This window comes from Dreissena polymorpha, chromosome 1 (genome assembly GCF_020536995.1).
Source record: "Dreissena polymorpha isolate Duluth1 chromosome 1, UMN_Dpol_1.0, whole genome shotgun sequence".
Classification (NCBI taxonomy): Eukaryota; Metazoa; Mollusca; class Bivalvia; order Myida; family Dreissenidae; genus Dreissena; species Dreissena polymorpha.
Window position 1 is genome coordinate 93,313,162 of NC_068355.1, and position 15,499 is coordinate 93,328,660.

The 15,499-nt window shown below is 34.6% G+C and overlaps 1 protein-coding gene across 2 annotated transcripts in view; it reads right to left on the reverse strand.

Annotated features, from left to right (window-relative positions):
- Nucleotides 1-15,499, reverse strand: part of LOC127841010 (DNA-directed RNA polymerase II subunit RPB11-a-like) — a 492,318-nt gene that overhangs the window by 472,183 nt on the left and 4,636 nt on the right. For both annotated transcript variants that reach the window (XR_008030668.1, XM_052369506.1), the window contains exons 2-3: nt 7,231-7,320; nt 1,635-1,809 (exon numbers count right to left, since the gene is read on the reverse strand). Coding sequence is in view for 1 of the 2 variants with exons in the window: in XM_052369506.1 (XP_052225466.1) it covers nt 1,635-1,809; nt 7,231-7,320 (265 nt within the window). In the remaining variant the exon portion in view is untranslated. The remainder of the gene's footprint in view (nt 1-1,634; nt 1,810-7,230; nt 7,321-15,499) is intronic.

A 15,499-nucleotide genomic window follows, 5' to 3' on the forward strand; every position in this document is an offset into this window, starting at 1 on the left:
TCCTTTTAAAGCTTATTACTTCGCTTGGATTTGTTTTTTTGACCTTTGACCTTGAAGGATGACCTTGACATTTCACCGCTCAAAATGTGCAGCTCCATGTGATACACATGCATGCCAAATATCAAGTTGCTATCTTCAATATTGCAAAAGTTATGGCCAATGTTAATGTTTTCGGACGGACGGACAGACTGACTGACGGACAGACGGACTGACAGACAGCTCAACTGCTATATGCCACCCTACAAGGGGCATAATAAAAAGAAGTCAGAAGAGATACATTTGTGAAAAATACGAATTAACTGGCACTGGTCAGCAATTAAAACTTATTTTACAAGGGCTGTTGTAAAACACCCATGCCCCCCAAATGGGGTGTCCGTTGTAGTGGCAGCCATTGTGTGAATACGTTAGAAATCATTTTACTGCTTCAGGTCACTGTGACTTTGACCTTTGACCTAGTGACCCGAAAATCAATAGGGGTCATCTGCCAATCATGATCAATGTACCTATGAAGTTTCATGATCCTAGGCCTAAGCGTGCTTGAGTTATCATCCGGAAACCATTTTACTGTTTCGAGTCACTGTGACCTTGAACTTTGAGCTAGTGACCGAAAAATCAATAGGGGTCATCTGCCAGTCATGATCTATGTACCTATGAAGTTTCATGATCCTAGGCCAAAGCCTTCTTGAGTTATCATCCGGAAACCATTTGGTGGACGGACCGACAAACAGACCGACGGACCGACATGTGCAAAACAATATACACCCTCTTCTTCGAAGGGGGGCATATAAATATATGGCTTCTTAGCTCAGATCGCCCTTTTTCGGCATATTGATAGTGGCATCCGCAAATTTGAATTAATTGAAAAATTGAGTGGTCATATCCCAGATTGCTCAGTTGCTTGCAAGTCTCTGGTAAGTTTTCCAGTTAGTGTGCTTGCATTCCCAGACAATTTGCAGACAGACGTTGAAAATCAAAACAAGATCAAATTGAAACCCAAAACTGATTTATGATGCATGCTAAAATTATAGTGAATCTCTATGCATCCGTAATTTCTGCACATAATTATACAGTTAACATGAACATGGAACCAGCAAGGCTTAAGACAGAGAAGCAGACACATCATAACACACATTTCATAACATCATGAACAAAACATAGGTGTACAGTGGATATAAAATAATACTCCAAGGCTGTGGGCCATCTAGGCTTACAAACCATAATAACAATTACTAGTATCACAGGCTTGACATTTCATGTGCTTCTTAGTACTGTTTGAATGCATGTATGTTACATGTACATCCAATGATTCATTCCAAGGTTTCCTTGCTCAACATTTTGTTAACCCAAATTTAACAATGTGGTCAAAATCTTTTGGCTATCTGATGGGCTGTATTTAGAAAAAAGTGAAGGTGTTGCCACAAAGATAAATTTGTCAATGTGTAGCCTTTGGCTACTTTGGCATATGCCATACATGGAAGTTGCTAGACTTCTGACTTCATATCTTTGATACAGTAGAAATTTGACCATCAAGTTAGATCCCGTTTACAACAGGCTGATGGAAACCTTGCCACCTCATAGACAATTCCAATTGTGAGTAGAAGAAAGTACATACATCACAGTGCAGCTATTCATACCCTGAATCGTTCCTCAAGCAGTGAGACTTCGGAGATGAGATCAGTGATGGCATTGGTGAGGGCTTCCTGGGGACTGTAGTCAGGCGTTGTCTGCACACGCAACACTATTTTGTGCTCCAGGGGATGCGGATTCTTGTAACCAGTGAACAAAACCTGTGGATCCTTGCGCAATTGTCTGTTCGTTAAAATACAATGATCACTTATAATTACCGGTATAAAAAAATTCACAAGGTTTAAAACATGATAAGTAAACAAATAATGCAATTGTGGGTCACTGGGCATGAAAAGTGACTTGCACATCTACATTTCAAGGTTATGACATATTTTAACTGAAAATTTAGTCAATGGAGAAATGTGGAAGTCATTTATATTTATTCATTTATGCTACTGCCATAAAATGGATCTTCACATTTTATGCAGACAGATCAATAAATAAACTGACCAACCAAAAAAACTGATCATACATGTATGACTTCAATATAAGCCCTCCTATATAATATCATGATGATATTATGTTAACAGTTGCTGTCACTGAACATCAATGTTAATAGTCTATATTGGCATGAAAATGTTCTTACTTGCATTTTTACAACTTTTTCACTTTAAAAAGAACCCAATTAACATTAAACTTCTTTAAATACTTGCTATGAAATCTAGATTTAAATGTCTTAAATCGTGCAAACATAAATGCATTGATTTGCACGATGATGATCTGAAATATTAACTATATGATGCTATGTTCTTAAATCTTTTTCTAAAAAGAAGACTGAAGGGATTTAGTTGACACTTGTTCGTAATTTCATTTCATAGTTCCTCAAAAAGTTGTAACTCTGTTGCTCTGGTCTCCTTCCTACCATTGAGTAATTAAATGGTACTAATTAAATTGAATGAGTTTTAATTCCATTTTATTATTGTTTAATTTGAGTTGCAATGTTATGAGGTTAAATTTTATTTACACTTATATGTATTATGAATATTGCTGGGCCAAGTGTGAGGACAGTAAACTCAGGTTGAGCGCTCTAAAACCGGTTTACCCCCCCCCCCCCCCCCACACCATTCCCAGGCAGTGACCTTAGCTTTATTCTTCTATGTTTGTATGTTGTTTTGTAATGTGCTGTTTCGTACTGTTTTGGCAATTGGTCACTTGCATTAAATAAAGGACCAACTAATTGTATATAATGAAAATGCAATACTGCTCCAGCAGCTGGAGTTTCACTTCTTTATATTGAAGCTGACTGGTCAGGGTTTTTATATATTTTTTGTATTTCTTTCATTATGACAACACAACAAAGGCAATTTATATTGTCCTGTTGATGTTTATTTTTTTATTTTTGAACAGGAGGGCATAAAAACCATAGGTCACTAACCTGAGACATGTAGAGACCCATTTCGACTCATAAGGCATGATTTGAATAAATTGATCTTGACCACCAGGTATTAAACCCCTGACCCTTGCCAATTATGATAGTAAGATTTAAAAAGTTATTTACTATATAAGTCTATATTGATTTCACCAAATTTAATTAGTGGACAACCATACAATATTTAACACCAATTATAAAAGAAAAGACCTAGTGGGTTCAGAGAAGATTTTCCAAGTTATTAACTATATGAGTCTTATTCTAAATAAATCGTGAGACCCTTCGGCGTGGCAAGTTTTGACCCAGGGACTTAATTTCATCAAACCTTTCAGCTTTGCAGTTTAGAGAAGTTTGTTTATTTTACTACATACATATACAGTGGAAGCCCTCTAAACCAGATCCTCTCTATACCGGAATCCTCTCTAAACCGGACGAATATTCCGGTCCCATTTTTTTCCCTATAAAACCATGCGTAAAATATCTCCTCGTAAAATAAGAGCCGAATCCCCTCAATTCCGAATACTGGTCATTCTTTGGATCAAAATTGGGTAATTCCATACGTAATTGTACCTCTCTAAACCGCTCATGGTCTGTTTATTGCACCTCAGACCTAGTGTCAAAAAGTTGTGAATAGCAGATTAAAGACGCGTAAAATTAATAAAGGTGGTAGAAAAATTCACAAACTGTAAAAATCGCAAAACAATATAAAGATACTTGTCCTGTGATGTACATATCGCTCAATAGATGTGATAATACTGATAATAAGTACTGATAACATTAACAAACATAGAGTTCTTTAGTGTGTTTTGTTTTTGATATAGGAAGCCGTGCTAAATTTTAATAATCTTAATGCTATTTAATTTTATGTTGTTTATTACAAGTGCTAATTTAATGTCATATAAACTGGTGATTTGCAGAGTTCTTGATGCAGTTGCATTTAAATATTCATTGAGATTTTCAAATTGGTAATTAAGATAACTAAGACTAAAAATGTACGAACCTCCTGCTAAGCGATGGCGCATGAAATTTTATTGTCTTTAGAAGACAAAATCAAATTGATAAAAGAGTCAGAGATGTTGCCAAAACCTACACTCAAGATGCTGTCAGAGAAATATCGGGTAGGAAATTCGATGATCGGGGATATCGTGGGAAAAAAGTTGGCGTACATGTTTTTCAGTGTGAAAAGGAACTAAATTCACCTAACACATGCATGCATGAATACAATTGTTTGTTTTTCAGGGTGCACTGTTTGATCTATGTTGTGACTTATATTGCTTTCAAATCAACAGATTAAGCGACGTGTTTTTCTTATGTGATGCAATATGAATGAATGGTATATATAAATAAACTATGACAATTTGCTTAAAGTGTTTTTTCCAAATAAGGCTATGTAATTGACCTTCTGAAAGTAAAAAAAGTCAATGTCCCCTCTAAACCGGAATCCTCTCTAAACAGGAATTTCCTCTGAGTCACGGGGGTGTCCAGTTTAGAGGGGTTCCACTGTACAGCAAAAAAGGCGGGGCCAATTTTGACTCCAAGGTGATTATTTGAGCAAACTTTGTTGCGGGCCATCATACTGAACGCACCAAATATTGAACTCCTCACCATTGTAGTGTCATAGGAGAATTTTTGTAAGTTATTACTTATATAGGTCTATAAAAATCATAAGACCCATGAGGCGTGTCCAGTTTTGAACTGACATAGATGATTTTAAAAAAAGGCAATGTTACACACCAAATATAAGACCTGACCTTTGTGGTTTCAATTTTTTTTAATGTTTTCATTTAAAAAAAATTATTTTAAGCTCTTGTGACCTACACATGTACATTTTAAATGGTCTGGAACGAGTTGAACAACTTTGAAAGAAGGTCAGCTAAAATTTACCCAGCATGACATAAACATAGACTGACAGAAAGTACTGTTTCATAAAAGCTACTATGAGCACTATGTACTCATGTGAGATATACACATGTACAATTCCATTACATGTTTTCACAAACAAAGATTTAATGTTTGTAATACTCTTAAATAATTATATAAAGAAAAAAGTTCATATTATATTTTGCATTTCCCAGGCTTCAAATCCCTTATAATGAAACACTATTTAACTTGCTATAATTGCTACACCAATCAAGCTTTAGATGTATTTTCTAAATAATTGATAAAAAGCGTTACAAACTTTTTGTATTGATGAATTGCAACCTGTTTTCCAGCAAGTTGAATCCTTGTTGCCAGATTAAACCAAACAGTCTAATGCAGCACTATCATTTAAACAAATGTTCCACGTTGGAGACATATGCCCCCCCCCCCCCAAACAGGACTTTGAACTAGAGACCCCAATTTCAATAGGGGTCATCTACTGTCAATCGCCATGCGCATGTGAAGTATCAAGCCAATTGGTCAATTCATTGATGAGTTATTGATCGGAAATAATTTTTACACTTTTTGTGACAGTGATCTTAACCTTTGACCTAGTGACCCCAATTTCGAAAGGGGTCATCTACTGCCCAAACCCAATGAGCATGGGCAATGGGACATATCAAGCCAATCCATTGATTCGTTGAAGAGTTATTGATCAGAAACGCTTTTCCCACTTATTGTGCCAGTGACCATGACCTTTAACCAAGTGACCCAAATTTCAATAGAGGTTATCTACTGTCCAAGGTCTATGCCGATGAGAAGTGCCAAGCCAATCGGTGAATCAGTTGACGAGTTATTGATCGGAAACGATTTCATAATTAGAGTGTATCAGTGATCTTGACCTTAGACCAAAAGCCCCAATTTCAATAAGGGTCATCTACTGTCCTAGGCCAATGCACATGTGAAGTATCAAGTCAATCGGTCATTCGTTGATGAGTTATTGATAGGAAACGATTTTCACACTTAGTGTGATAGTGACCTTGACCTTTGACCTAGTGAAACAATTTCAATAGAGGTCATCTACTGTCCAATGCCACTGCACATGTGAAGTATCAAGCCAATCAGTCAATTTGTTGACGAGTTATTGATCAAAAACCATTTTCACACTTAGTGTGATAGACTAATGATAGTGGCCTTGACCTTTGACCTAGTGACCCCAATTTTAATAGGGGTCATCTACTGTCCATGGCCAATGCACATGTGAAGTATCAAGCCAATCAATCAATTGGTTGACGAGTTATTGATCGGAAACGAACTGGTCTACCGACATTCAGAGTGGTCTACGGACAGACAGCAGGCAAAACAATATACCCCTTCTTCTTTGAAGAGTCGAATAATAAGCTTGTAACTATTGCTCACTCAAATATCAACAACAGGAAGTATGACATTGCAGCCAAGAAAAAGCTATTAAAATACAGATTTTTTTTATCGCTTGTGCTTGCTTTAATGAACTATTTAAGTTATATCAAAGTGAAAAAAATATTCCATTGATTACCACCATCCAACCTAAACAAATCCCCAAACACAAGTCAATACACCTGTGCCCAGCAGTGCCATATGCCCAAATTCTAGGGAAAGGTGTGAACTGAAGTACAATAGCACGATTTTGTGCGTGCCCCAGTGTGTATTTCTGGTGGTTGAGGTCCTTATGCATTAATGGCTTCATTATGTGAGCACTCCTTACCTACCTAATTTCATGTAAATTACTATACTTAAGAAATTTGGAATGAATTTTGAATAATAGCTGCAATATCCGGCTGTTTTACTGAAACTTATTAAATTTTGTTGTGGACTTTTGCTAAGGGAGGAAACACGAGTACTTGGAGGAATCTTCCCCTGTGTGGTATGGTGACCATCAAGGCACCATCTAATCTTGCATGAACACGGGTCTCTTAAGTGAGAGGCATGTGTAACAACTGCTGCGCTAACTGCAAAGCCATATTAAGATTTTTTACATGTTGGATATTACAAAAGCAGAATCCCAAATACCTTGGACGTGTCATGAAACATCAGGGAGCAAAAAAAGGGAATTTACGGACATCAATAACACCTGGCTGCAGGGATTTAATTACTTGGAAAACTAGGAGCCAATTTAATACACATATTTTCATTTTCTGTGTTTACTTTGGATCACAAACAGGGAGAAGGTCTTGAAATATAACTTGTAATGCATAACATATAGTTTTTTGGGATTTCTTAATTTGTTGCAGATTTGGTGGCTAAATATAAATTAGCAATACATGTACATTCTGTTTCTAGGGATGTTAATTAAAGTCTACATGGCTAAATATTCATGTCATTGAACTATCACTTACGTGCAAATCATGTTCCCCAGGGTATGGTCTTCTTTGTTGATAGTGAATATAGATGCATTGGGTACTTTGGTATCCTTGTCTATTTGTATCCTGAAACAGATTATACGAATTTTGCCACTGCATTTATATATATATAGAGGATAAGCAAACCTACTTGTACTTCCTGCATGCTGGGCAAGCTTAATCAATCTAGTTCATTAAGTGGTTCAAAAATGACAAAGTTATTTGCTTGTCATCGAAAAATTACTACCGAAAATGCGTCATTTTTGTGATTGGCACAATTGAATTAGTAGCTACATGTACATTAAATGAAAGTTGATGTGATTTTACCAAAATTGTGTCCAAATTCATTGATGTAAAATAAGCAATACAGGCATTGCACCTATTTTACCTATTATTAAAGTACATTTGTTTTTATGTTTTTTTAACAGTCCAGTAAAAAAAAATCTTATAACATGCTTACAGCTAAAATTCCCTCTAACTTGGTAGCCATTTACTAGCGTCAGTCAAAGGTAACATTGCTCAAACCTTTTTTGGTTTGGTGTAGTTAATTAAAGCAACTTGTTTCAAGTTTCTCAACAATGTTTACGATATTATATTAACAAAAACATTAATCTTTTTGATGCTACATGTATGAGAAAATCAGGAGGTGAAATGCCTTTACCCTTTTATATTTAAAGAGACCTTGATAAGAGTTTCAAACCAGTACTCATATGTTTCATTTATTTAAGCCATAAACAGTAAGAGCACTCATAAATTGATCTTAAATTATGTACAACATTACAGTAAATGAAATGTTAACCTTTTAAAGCATATCATCTACATGATCATCAGGTTACCCAGGTACCATTTTCATACATCTAAACAATGTGAAAGGTCTTAAATTATGAATAATTTTGTTAATCAATTATTTTAACCTTGATATTCTCATTTATTATCAGATCAAGATTTATGATTAAATTAATTCGTGTCAGGTCAAGTAAGAATACCTCAATTTTCTTTCATGAACAATCTCATAAGTCGAGACCTTAATTTGAATCAGTTTTTGGAGGAAAAAATCTGGACGCATGACTGCATTTTAACGGTAGCCCTGACAAGCTACATCACACAAAAAACAACAAAGGGCAACAACTCTTATTTTAGAAAGTGAAGGGTTATGGCTCTTAAGCATTACACTTTTCCTCATTAATATCAATACACCCATGAAGTTTCATGTTGAAGTCTTGCATGATATCTAAAATATTGCTCTGAAAACTTACATAAATCAGTTCGCAAAGTATATAAACATACAGTGTTTGCCACTTAAAAAATATATTGCCAAATTGTGTTACTTTAAAAAATATATTGACAAATGTTAATAATTTGAACGGATTTTTTTCTCTCAAAATTCTTAATTGAATGTTCTGCGCTATTTTCTACAGGTCTAGCGCTGACCCAAAACTTTGTTGAGCCAACCAGTTTATTGGCTTAAAAAAAACTGGTTATCATATAAAACAAAATGTTTATTAGCTTCATTGTCTGTCCTATTGAAATATATATGTTTGTATGAATAGTGAAATGGGCCCCTTTTGGGATTAGGGTGTGGCAAATTGTTGTATTATCAACAAATTTCATTAATTTAATTACTGTCCACATGTCACATTGTTGATTTAAAATGCTTGTGGTATAATAATGTTGCTAAGCAACAAATAAGATGTTGCAGGTAGTGTTATCTATTACACCATCAGTTGAACATAATATATAGACCATTAGTAATTGACATGACGCCGCCTGTCAATCAAATTCTTATCTTAGAATTGATCCACCAATCAGCGATCGATTAATCGGGCGCACTCGTTAGCAACGACCTGTCCCCCATTTTCCTAGACAAGCTACATGTCTAGGTTCACTTTTATTCCAACGAGTTTCTTTTGTTTTCCTCTTAAAAAAAAAACGATTAAAAATGGTTAAACTGTGTCAATGGGGATTATGTAACTCGGACAATCGATATCCTGACAGATTAGTTGGTGACATTGACGTAGAGAGCATCTATACGGCAACAAATGTTCACCAAAATCATCGGGTATATCGCTTAACTGTATCATAGACATGTTCATCTGCATTACTTTACGAGAACTGAAACCCAGCATGAAGCCTAATTTATGCTGTGATTTATTACTCTGATAGTAATGCACTTAATTGACATCATACATGTTATTTGAAGGTGACATGTGATATCTTATCTTATTAACGGTATCTACACATTTGCAGTCATGTGGTGTCACCAATAAACGCTTTTAATCCACACTAGGAGCTCGAATGCCTAGACCTCGTTTTTTAAACGAGTTTCGTTTATTTTGTTTGGATAAAAAACGGAAATGAAATATGGCAAAAGCGGTGTAAATATGGTTAATGCGACTCTGACATTTGGTATCCAGAAAGATAAGTTAGATGAATTAAATTTATACCATTTCCAACGCGGCAATGCGGTCTTGACAAGAGCGAGTGGAAGCTTCAAGAATTACCGAGATCCCCTTTATAGAACATTAATTTATTTCAAAAACTTGAAATGTCATATAAGCAATAACTAAGCATTATTAAGTATGTATTATGTCACGTGTGCATGAAAAATAATTGAGAATTTTGGTACCCACTTCGTGTAACTTTACGAAATCCCCGTTAAAAATCGCGTTTCTGTGTGTGTCAGAAACAAGTGAAAACCATTTTGTTATTATTGTAATAAAGACGTATCGATAAATGCTATTGTAAAAGAGTTATTATAACTGATATTAGTTAACCAATAAATGCGGTAACTTCGGGGAAGTCGGTACCTGCGCGAGCGTCTGATATTGGTAGCCTTATTAATTTATAATAGCCTGACCGTATTCCATTGCGTACAACGCTAATTTATATCAGACAATGTCCAAACTTATTGTGTTGTTTTTGCGCTTTAAATAATAGTGATTGATAAATGTCCCATAAGCAATGTTTAATATGATTAATATCACTTTTATACGTAATACAGTGTATGTAACATGTAGGATTGAGGTACCCACCCGGCGTCAGAAAGCATGTAAAACTTCACCGAATTCCCAGTTACAAAGCGCTATTTCGTGTCAAATACATGGGTAGGGGGTAATGTTTCGGTAATAATTTTTTTAATTACACGGGTAAATACCGGTGAAGTGTTAATTTATTGCAAATACCACCATTACACGTAATAACGGGTTCGATTTCGGTAAGCGTGCAAGCGTTTGAGAGCGTGTTCAATGTACCGATTTACCCGTTATAAATAGCTGATGTTCTCTTTATTCGTATATTTTTTGCATTTGCAGAATGACTAAATGGCATCAACCCCTTTACAAGTGTAATATGGTGTTAAAAGCCAGACATAGACTGATTAAAATCAATTTGATGTGGAGAATCGGACACAGGAGGACACAGGAGGATTCTCAGCCATTAGTTGCCCCATTTACAGGTCATGCAAAGTTGAACATTTAAAAGAACAGTCTGGAGCTTTTAAACTTCTTAAAATTGTTCATAGATGATGCCTTGATTAATTGCCTTGTGCGGCTACAAATAACTATGCTTAAGCTAAGTTAAATGGCCCATTTACATTATAAAAACAATACATGTACTCAAGAATGATCAAATGGAAAAAGGTAACCTAAGCACTGGCAATAAATATGGGGCTCATTTACAGGTCAGATTTGGAAACTCTGCTGTATAATGAGATTTTAAATGATTTTTTAATTTAAAACAAATATTTGTAACAAAATATGAGTTTGATTTAATGTTTAAGGAAGTAAAAAGATTCTGAACATTACTGGTTTGTTACAATTGAAGTTTATTTGATACATGTACATTATCAACAATTAATGAGAAATAAGAAAAAATGTAGGTTTTTATACACTTAACATGTCTTATTGTATAAAACAAGTGAAGAGTTGATTGAACGCTGAACAGAAAACACTTACCCTTTAAGTTGCCGCAAAATATATGTAAAACAAAGATCTTTGACCCAAATGTACCATTTCTCCCAATGATGTTACCAATTCTCCCTATATGGCTTTAGAGAGAAGTGATTTCTCCCTTAATTTTGAGCCTAGCTAGACCCCTGAATGTCCAATAATTTCAAAGTTTTAGTAAAATATATATGTGGTTTGCATGATATTATATTTAGCTTTATACATATATATAATTTGTTAACCCTGTTTGAAATTTAGTTAAATAATGAATATTAAAAAATTACAATCTTAGATTAATATTTGACTTATTAAATGGTCCTTTCACTTTTTACCATCAGGCATATAAAAGTATGTTGATATATATTAATTTACCAATAAATGCATTTCAATCATTAAAAACTGATGTACTTCTTTAAAAAAAATAAGTGCAAAAGCTTCTATCTATGAGAGCCCAAATATCCTATTTCAAGTGCCGAAATAACTACCAAGTGCCTAAATAAAGTCCAAAGTTTTTAGGTGCCAAGTAACTAGGACTCCCTCTGCCTTTGGCTTGGAAATAACAAAACTGGGGTGACTATGTTACAACAATCTATACAAAGCTTTGGAAGTATATAACAATTTTAAAGGATTTTGATATGTGTTGAAGTTTGTCAATAAATGCTTTAGCCTTTATCTTGATAAATGTAAACATTGGATTCAAAAAGCTCCAGTAAAAAACAAGAGTTTATTAAAGAAAAAAGGTAACCCTTAACTGGGCTAGAACCACTGACCCCTGGAGTAAAAGTCTAAAGCTTAAGACCACTTGGCCATCCCTGCTCAACAACAGAACTCTCCATATTCGTAAATCATTTCGAGTTTCAACTGACTTTATAATTTTCAGGTTTTTAAATCGTCAAAAGATGCATGTAATGGATATTTTATGCATGGTAAATGTTCAGTTTTACAATTTCCTCACAAATATCATAACTACTAGTACAACAAAAATTTGAGAATCTGAAACAATTTTTTTTAATTTGTCTATTTACAAAAACATGACAAGGGCCCTTTAAGGAGCTTCAAACCTCAACTTCTTGCCTGAATTAACTCTAAGACATTCAACATGTTCTACACATTCATAATACAGTGGACATACTTATGGCATTATGTAAAATCTGCATAATATAAATATCTTGACTCTTAAAGCCACACACCTTGAAATGAAATACATGGCGTAGTAAATTTAAGTATAAATAAGAAACATATTTTATATATGCCAATTAGAATATATCTGGTGGTTACAAGGTAGAATTCCATCTCTTTTGCGCTTTAAAACTTGTAAAATAATCGCGTTTGTCGAAATGGACGTATACGTCTAGAAATCCTACTTTCAGTTTTAAATGCGGTACTGTTTGAAAAATAATAAATAACATGCTAACTAGGCTATAGATTTAATTTTAGCTATGCCAATTAGAATAAATCTGGTGGTTACAAGGTAGAAACCCATCTTTTTTGCGCTTTTAAACTTAAAAATGATTGCTTTTGTCGAAATGGACGTATAAGTATAGAAATCCTACTTTCGGTTTTAAAATTAAAAAAATAATAATAAATTACTTGCTAACTAGGCAATAGATTTAATAACAATTTTGCACACTTTCAAATTGCATCTATATGTACATGTAGCATGAACCAATGATTTTTTCAAACATAAATAATTGATGTAAAATGTTTGCAGGAATAATATTTAAGGTTTAAGAAGACATTTTCTTTTTGTTTTAATGCATTTCTTTGAAAATTATATTTTTCATGAATTTTTTGGCAACAAGAGGTTATGCATTTTAAATACTGGATGACATGCACTTCACCAAAACATTTATAATTATATTGTTTATTCTTGAAAATGTATCTCACCTATTACCTAAAAATACCACTTATGATCAGAAAATTCAAATATAATGATGTTTACATTTTTTTCAACAAGCATAATGGCCTTGTTTCTTTTTATTCAGCCACAAGTTCTTTTCAGCCACTTTAGGGTTATGTTGCCTTTCTTTTAAAAATTACCAAATGAAAAAAATCTACACTTTGATACATTTCATTAAATAGTTGATGTCTTTACAACACCCAAAGGCTAATAAATTTAGATATCAAGTACTTCCATACTAACATGACCATTTTAGGCGGGCAACCTAGCAACCTTGATTTTTTCATATTTTCCTATCAATCTGTTATATGTGTCGTGATTTATTTGATCGGAAAACATTTTAATGTCTGTTATAACTTTTAAATAATTCAATAAAGTAATATTGTTATTTTCCGATAAACCACTATACTGATTAAACGCGAATATTTTATAAATTATTTGCATTTTCATTTTAGGCGGGCAACCTAGCAACCTTGATTTGTTCATATTTTCTTATCAATCTGTTATATGTTTCGTGAATTATTTGATCGGAAAGCATGTTAATGTCTGTTATAACTTTTAAAATAATTCAATAAAGTGATATTTTTATTTTCCGATAAACCAACATACTGATTAAACGCGAATATTTTAAAAATTATTTGCTTTTTATATTAAACAAGGGCTGTTTGTAAAACATGCATGCCCCCCCATTTGGGCTGTCCATTGTACTGGCAGCCATTGTGTGAATACGACTTTTGTCACTGTGACCTTGACCTTTGACCTAGTGACCTGAAAATCAATAGAGGTCATCTGCAAGTCACGGTCAATGTACCTATGAAGTGTCATGATCCTAGGCAAAAGCGTTCTTGAGTTATCATCCGAAAATCATTTTACTATTTCGGGTCACTGTGACCTTGACCTTTGACCTTGTGACCTCAAAATTAATAGGGGTCATCTGCGAGTCATGATCAATCTACCTATGAAGTTTCATGATCCTAGGCATATGCGTTCTTGAGTTATCATCCGAAAATCATTTTACTATTTTGGGTCACCGTGACCTTGACCTTTGACCTAGTGACCTGAAAATCAATAGGGGTCAACTGCGAGTCATGATCAATGTACCTATGAAGTGTCATGATCCTAGGCAAAAGCGTTCTTGAGTTATCATCCGAAAATCATTTTACTATTTCGGGTCACCGTGACCTTGACATTTGACCTTGAGACCTCAAAATCAATAGGGGTCATCTGCGAGTCATGATCAATCTAACTATGAAGTTTCATGATCCTAGGCATATGCATTCTTGAGTTATCATCCGAAAATCATTTTACTATTTCGGGTCACCGTGACCTTGACCTTTGACCTAGTGACCTGAAAATCAATAGGGGTCAACTGCGAGTCATGATCAATCTACCTATAAAGTTTCATGATCCTAGGCATATGTGTTCTTGAATTATCATCCGAAAATCATTTTACTATTTCGGGTCACCGGGACCTTGACCTTTGACCTAGTGACCTCAAAATCAATAGGATTTATCTGCGAGTCATGATCAATCTACTCATGAAGTTTCATGATCCTAGGCGTATGCGTTCTTGAGTTATCATCCAGAAACCATTTTACTATTTCGGGTCACCGTGACCTTGACCTTTGACCTAGTGACCACAAAATCAATAGGGGTCATCTGCGAGTCATGATCAATCTACCCATGAAGTTTCATGATCCTAGGCGTATGCGTTCTTGAGTTATCATCCGGAAACCATTTTACTATTTCGGGTCACCGTGACCTTGATCTTTGACCTAGTGACTATTTTATACTCAAAATCAATAGGGGTCATCTGCAAGTCATGATCAATGTACCTATGAAGTTTCATGATCCTAGGCCCAAGCGTTCTTGAGTTATCGTCTGACAACCACCTGGTGGACGGACCGACCGACCTACCGACCGACATGAGCAAAGCAATATACCCCCTCTTCTTCGAAGGGGGGCATAATAAGTAATCTTTGCCAAAATGTATTTCAAACCATAGAGAAATCTATATAAAATTGACGACTTTTATAAAAAGACAAAAACATTTATGTTATAGAAGTTTCAAGATAAAAATAAATAATACAAGTTTTATCAGATATTGGTAATAATAAATTCCAATATAATTGAGTGACTGAGCTATGGGAATTGATGAAACTATCAGATGGAACGAAAAACTGAAATATTTATTTTTCAATATTTTATGCACTTTTGTTGAGCCTTAAAGGGGCCTTTTCACAGATTTTGGCATTTTTTTAACTTATTCATTAAATCCTTTATATTGATAAATGTAAACATTGGATCATAAAAGCTCCAGTAAAAAATCAAGAAAAAAAATTAAAAAAGGAAAAGAACATTGCCCGGGGCAGGTTTCGAACCAGTGACCCCTGGAGTCCTGCCAGAGTCTTGAAGTAAAAAC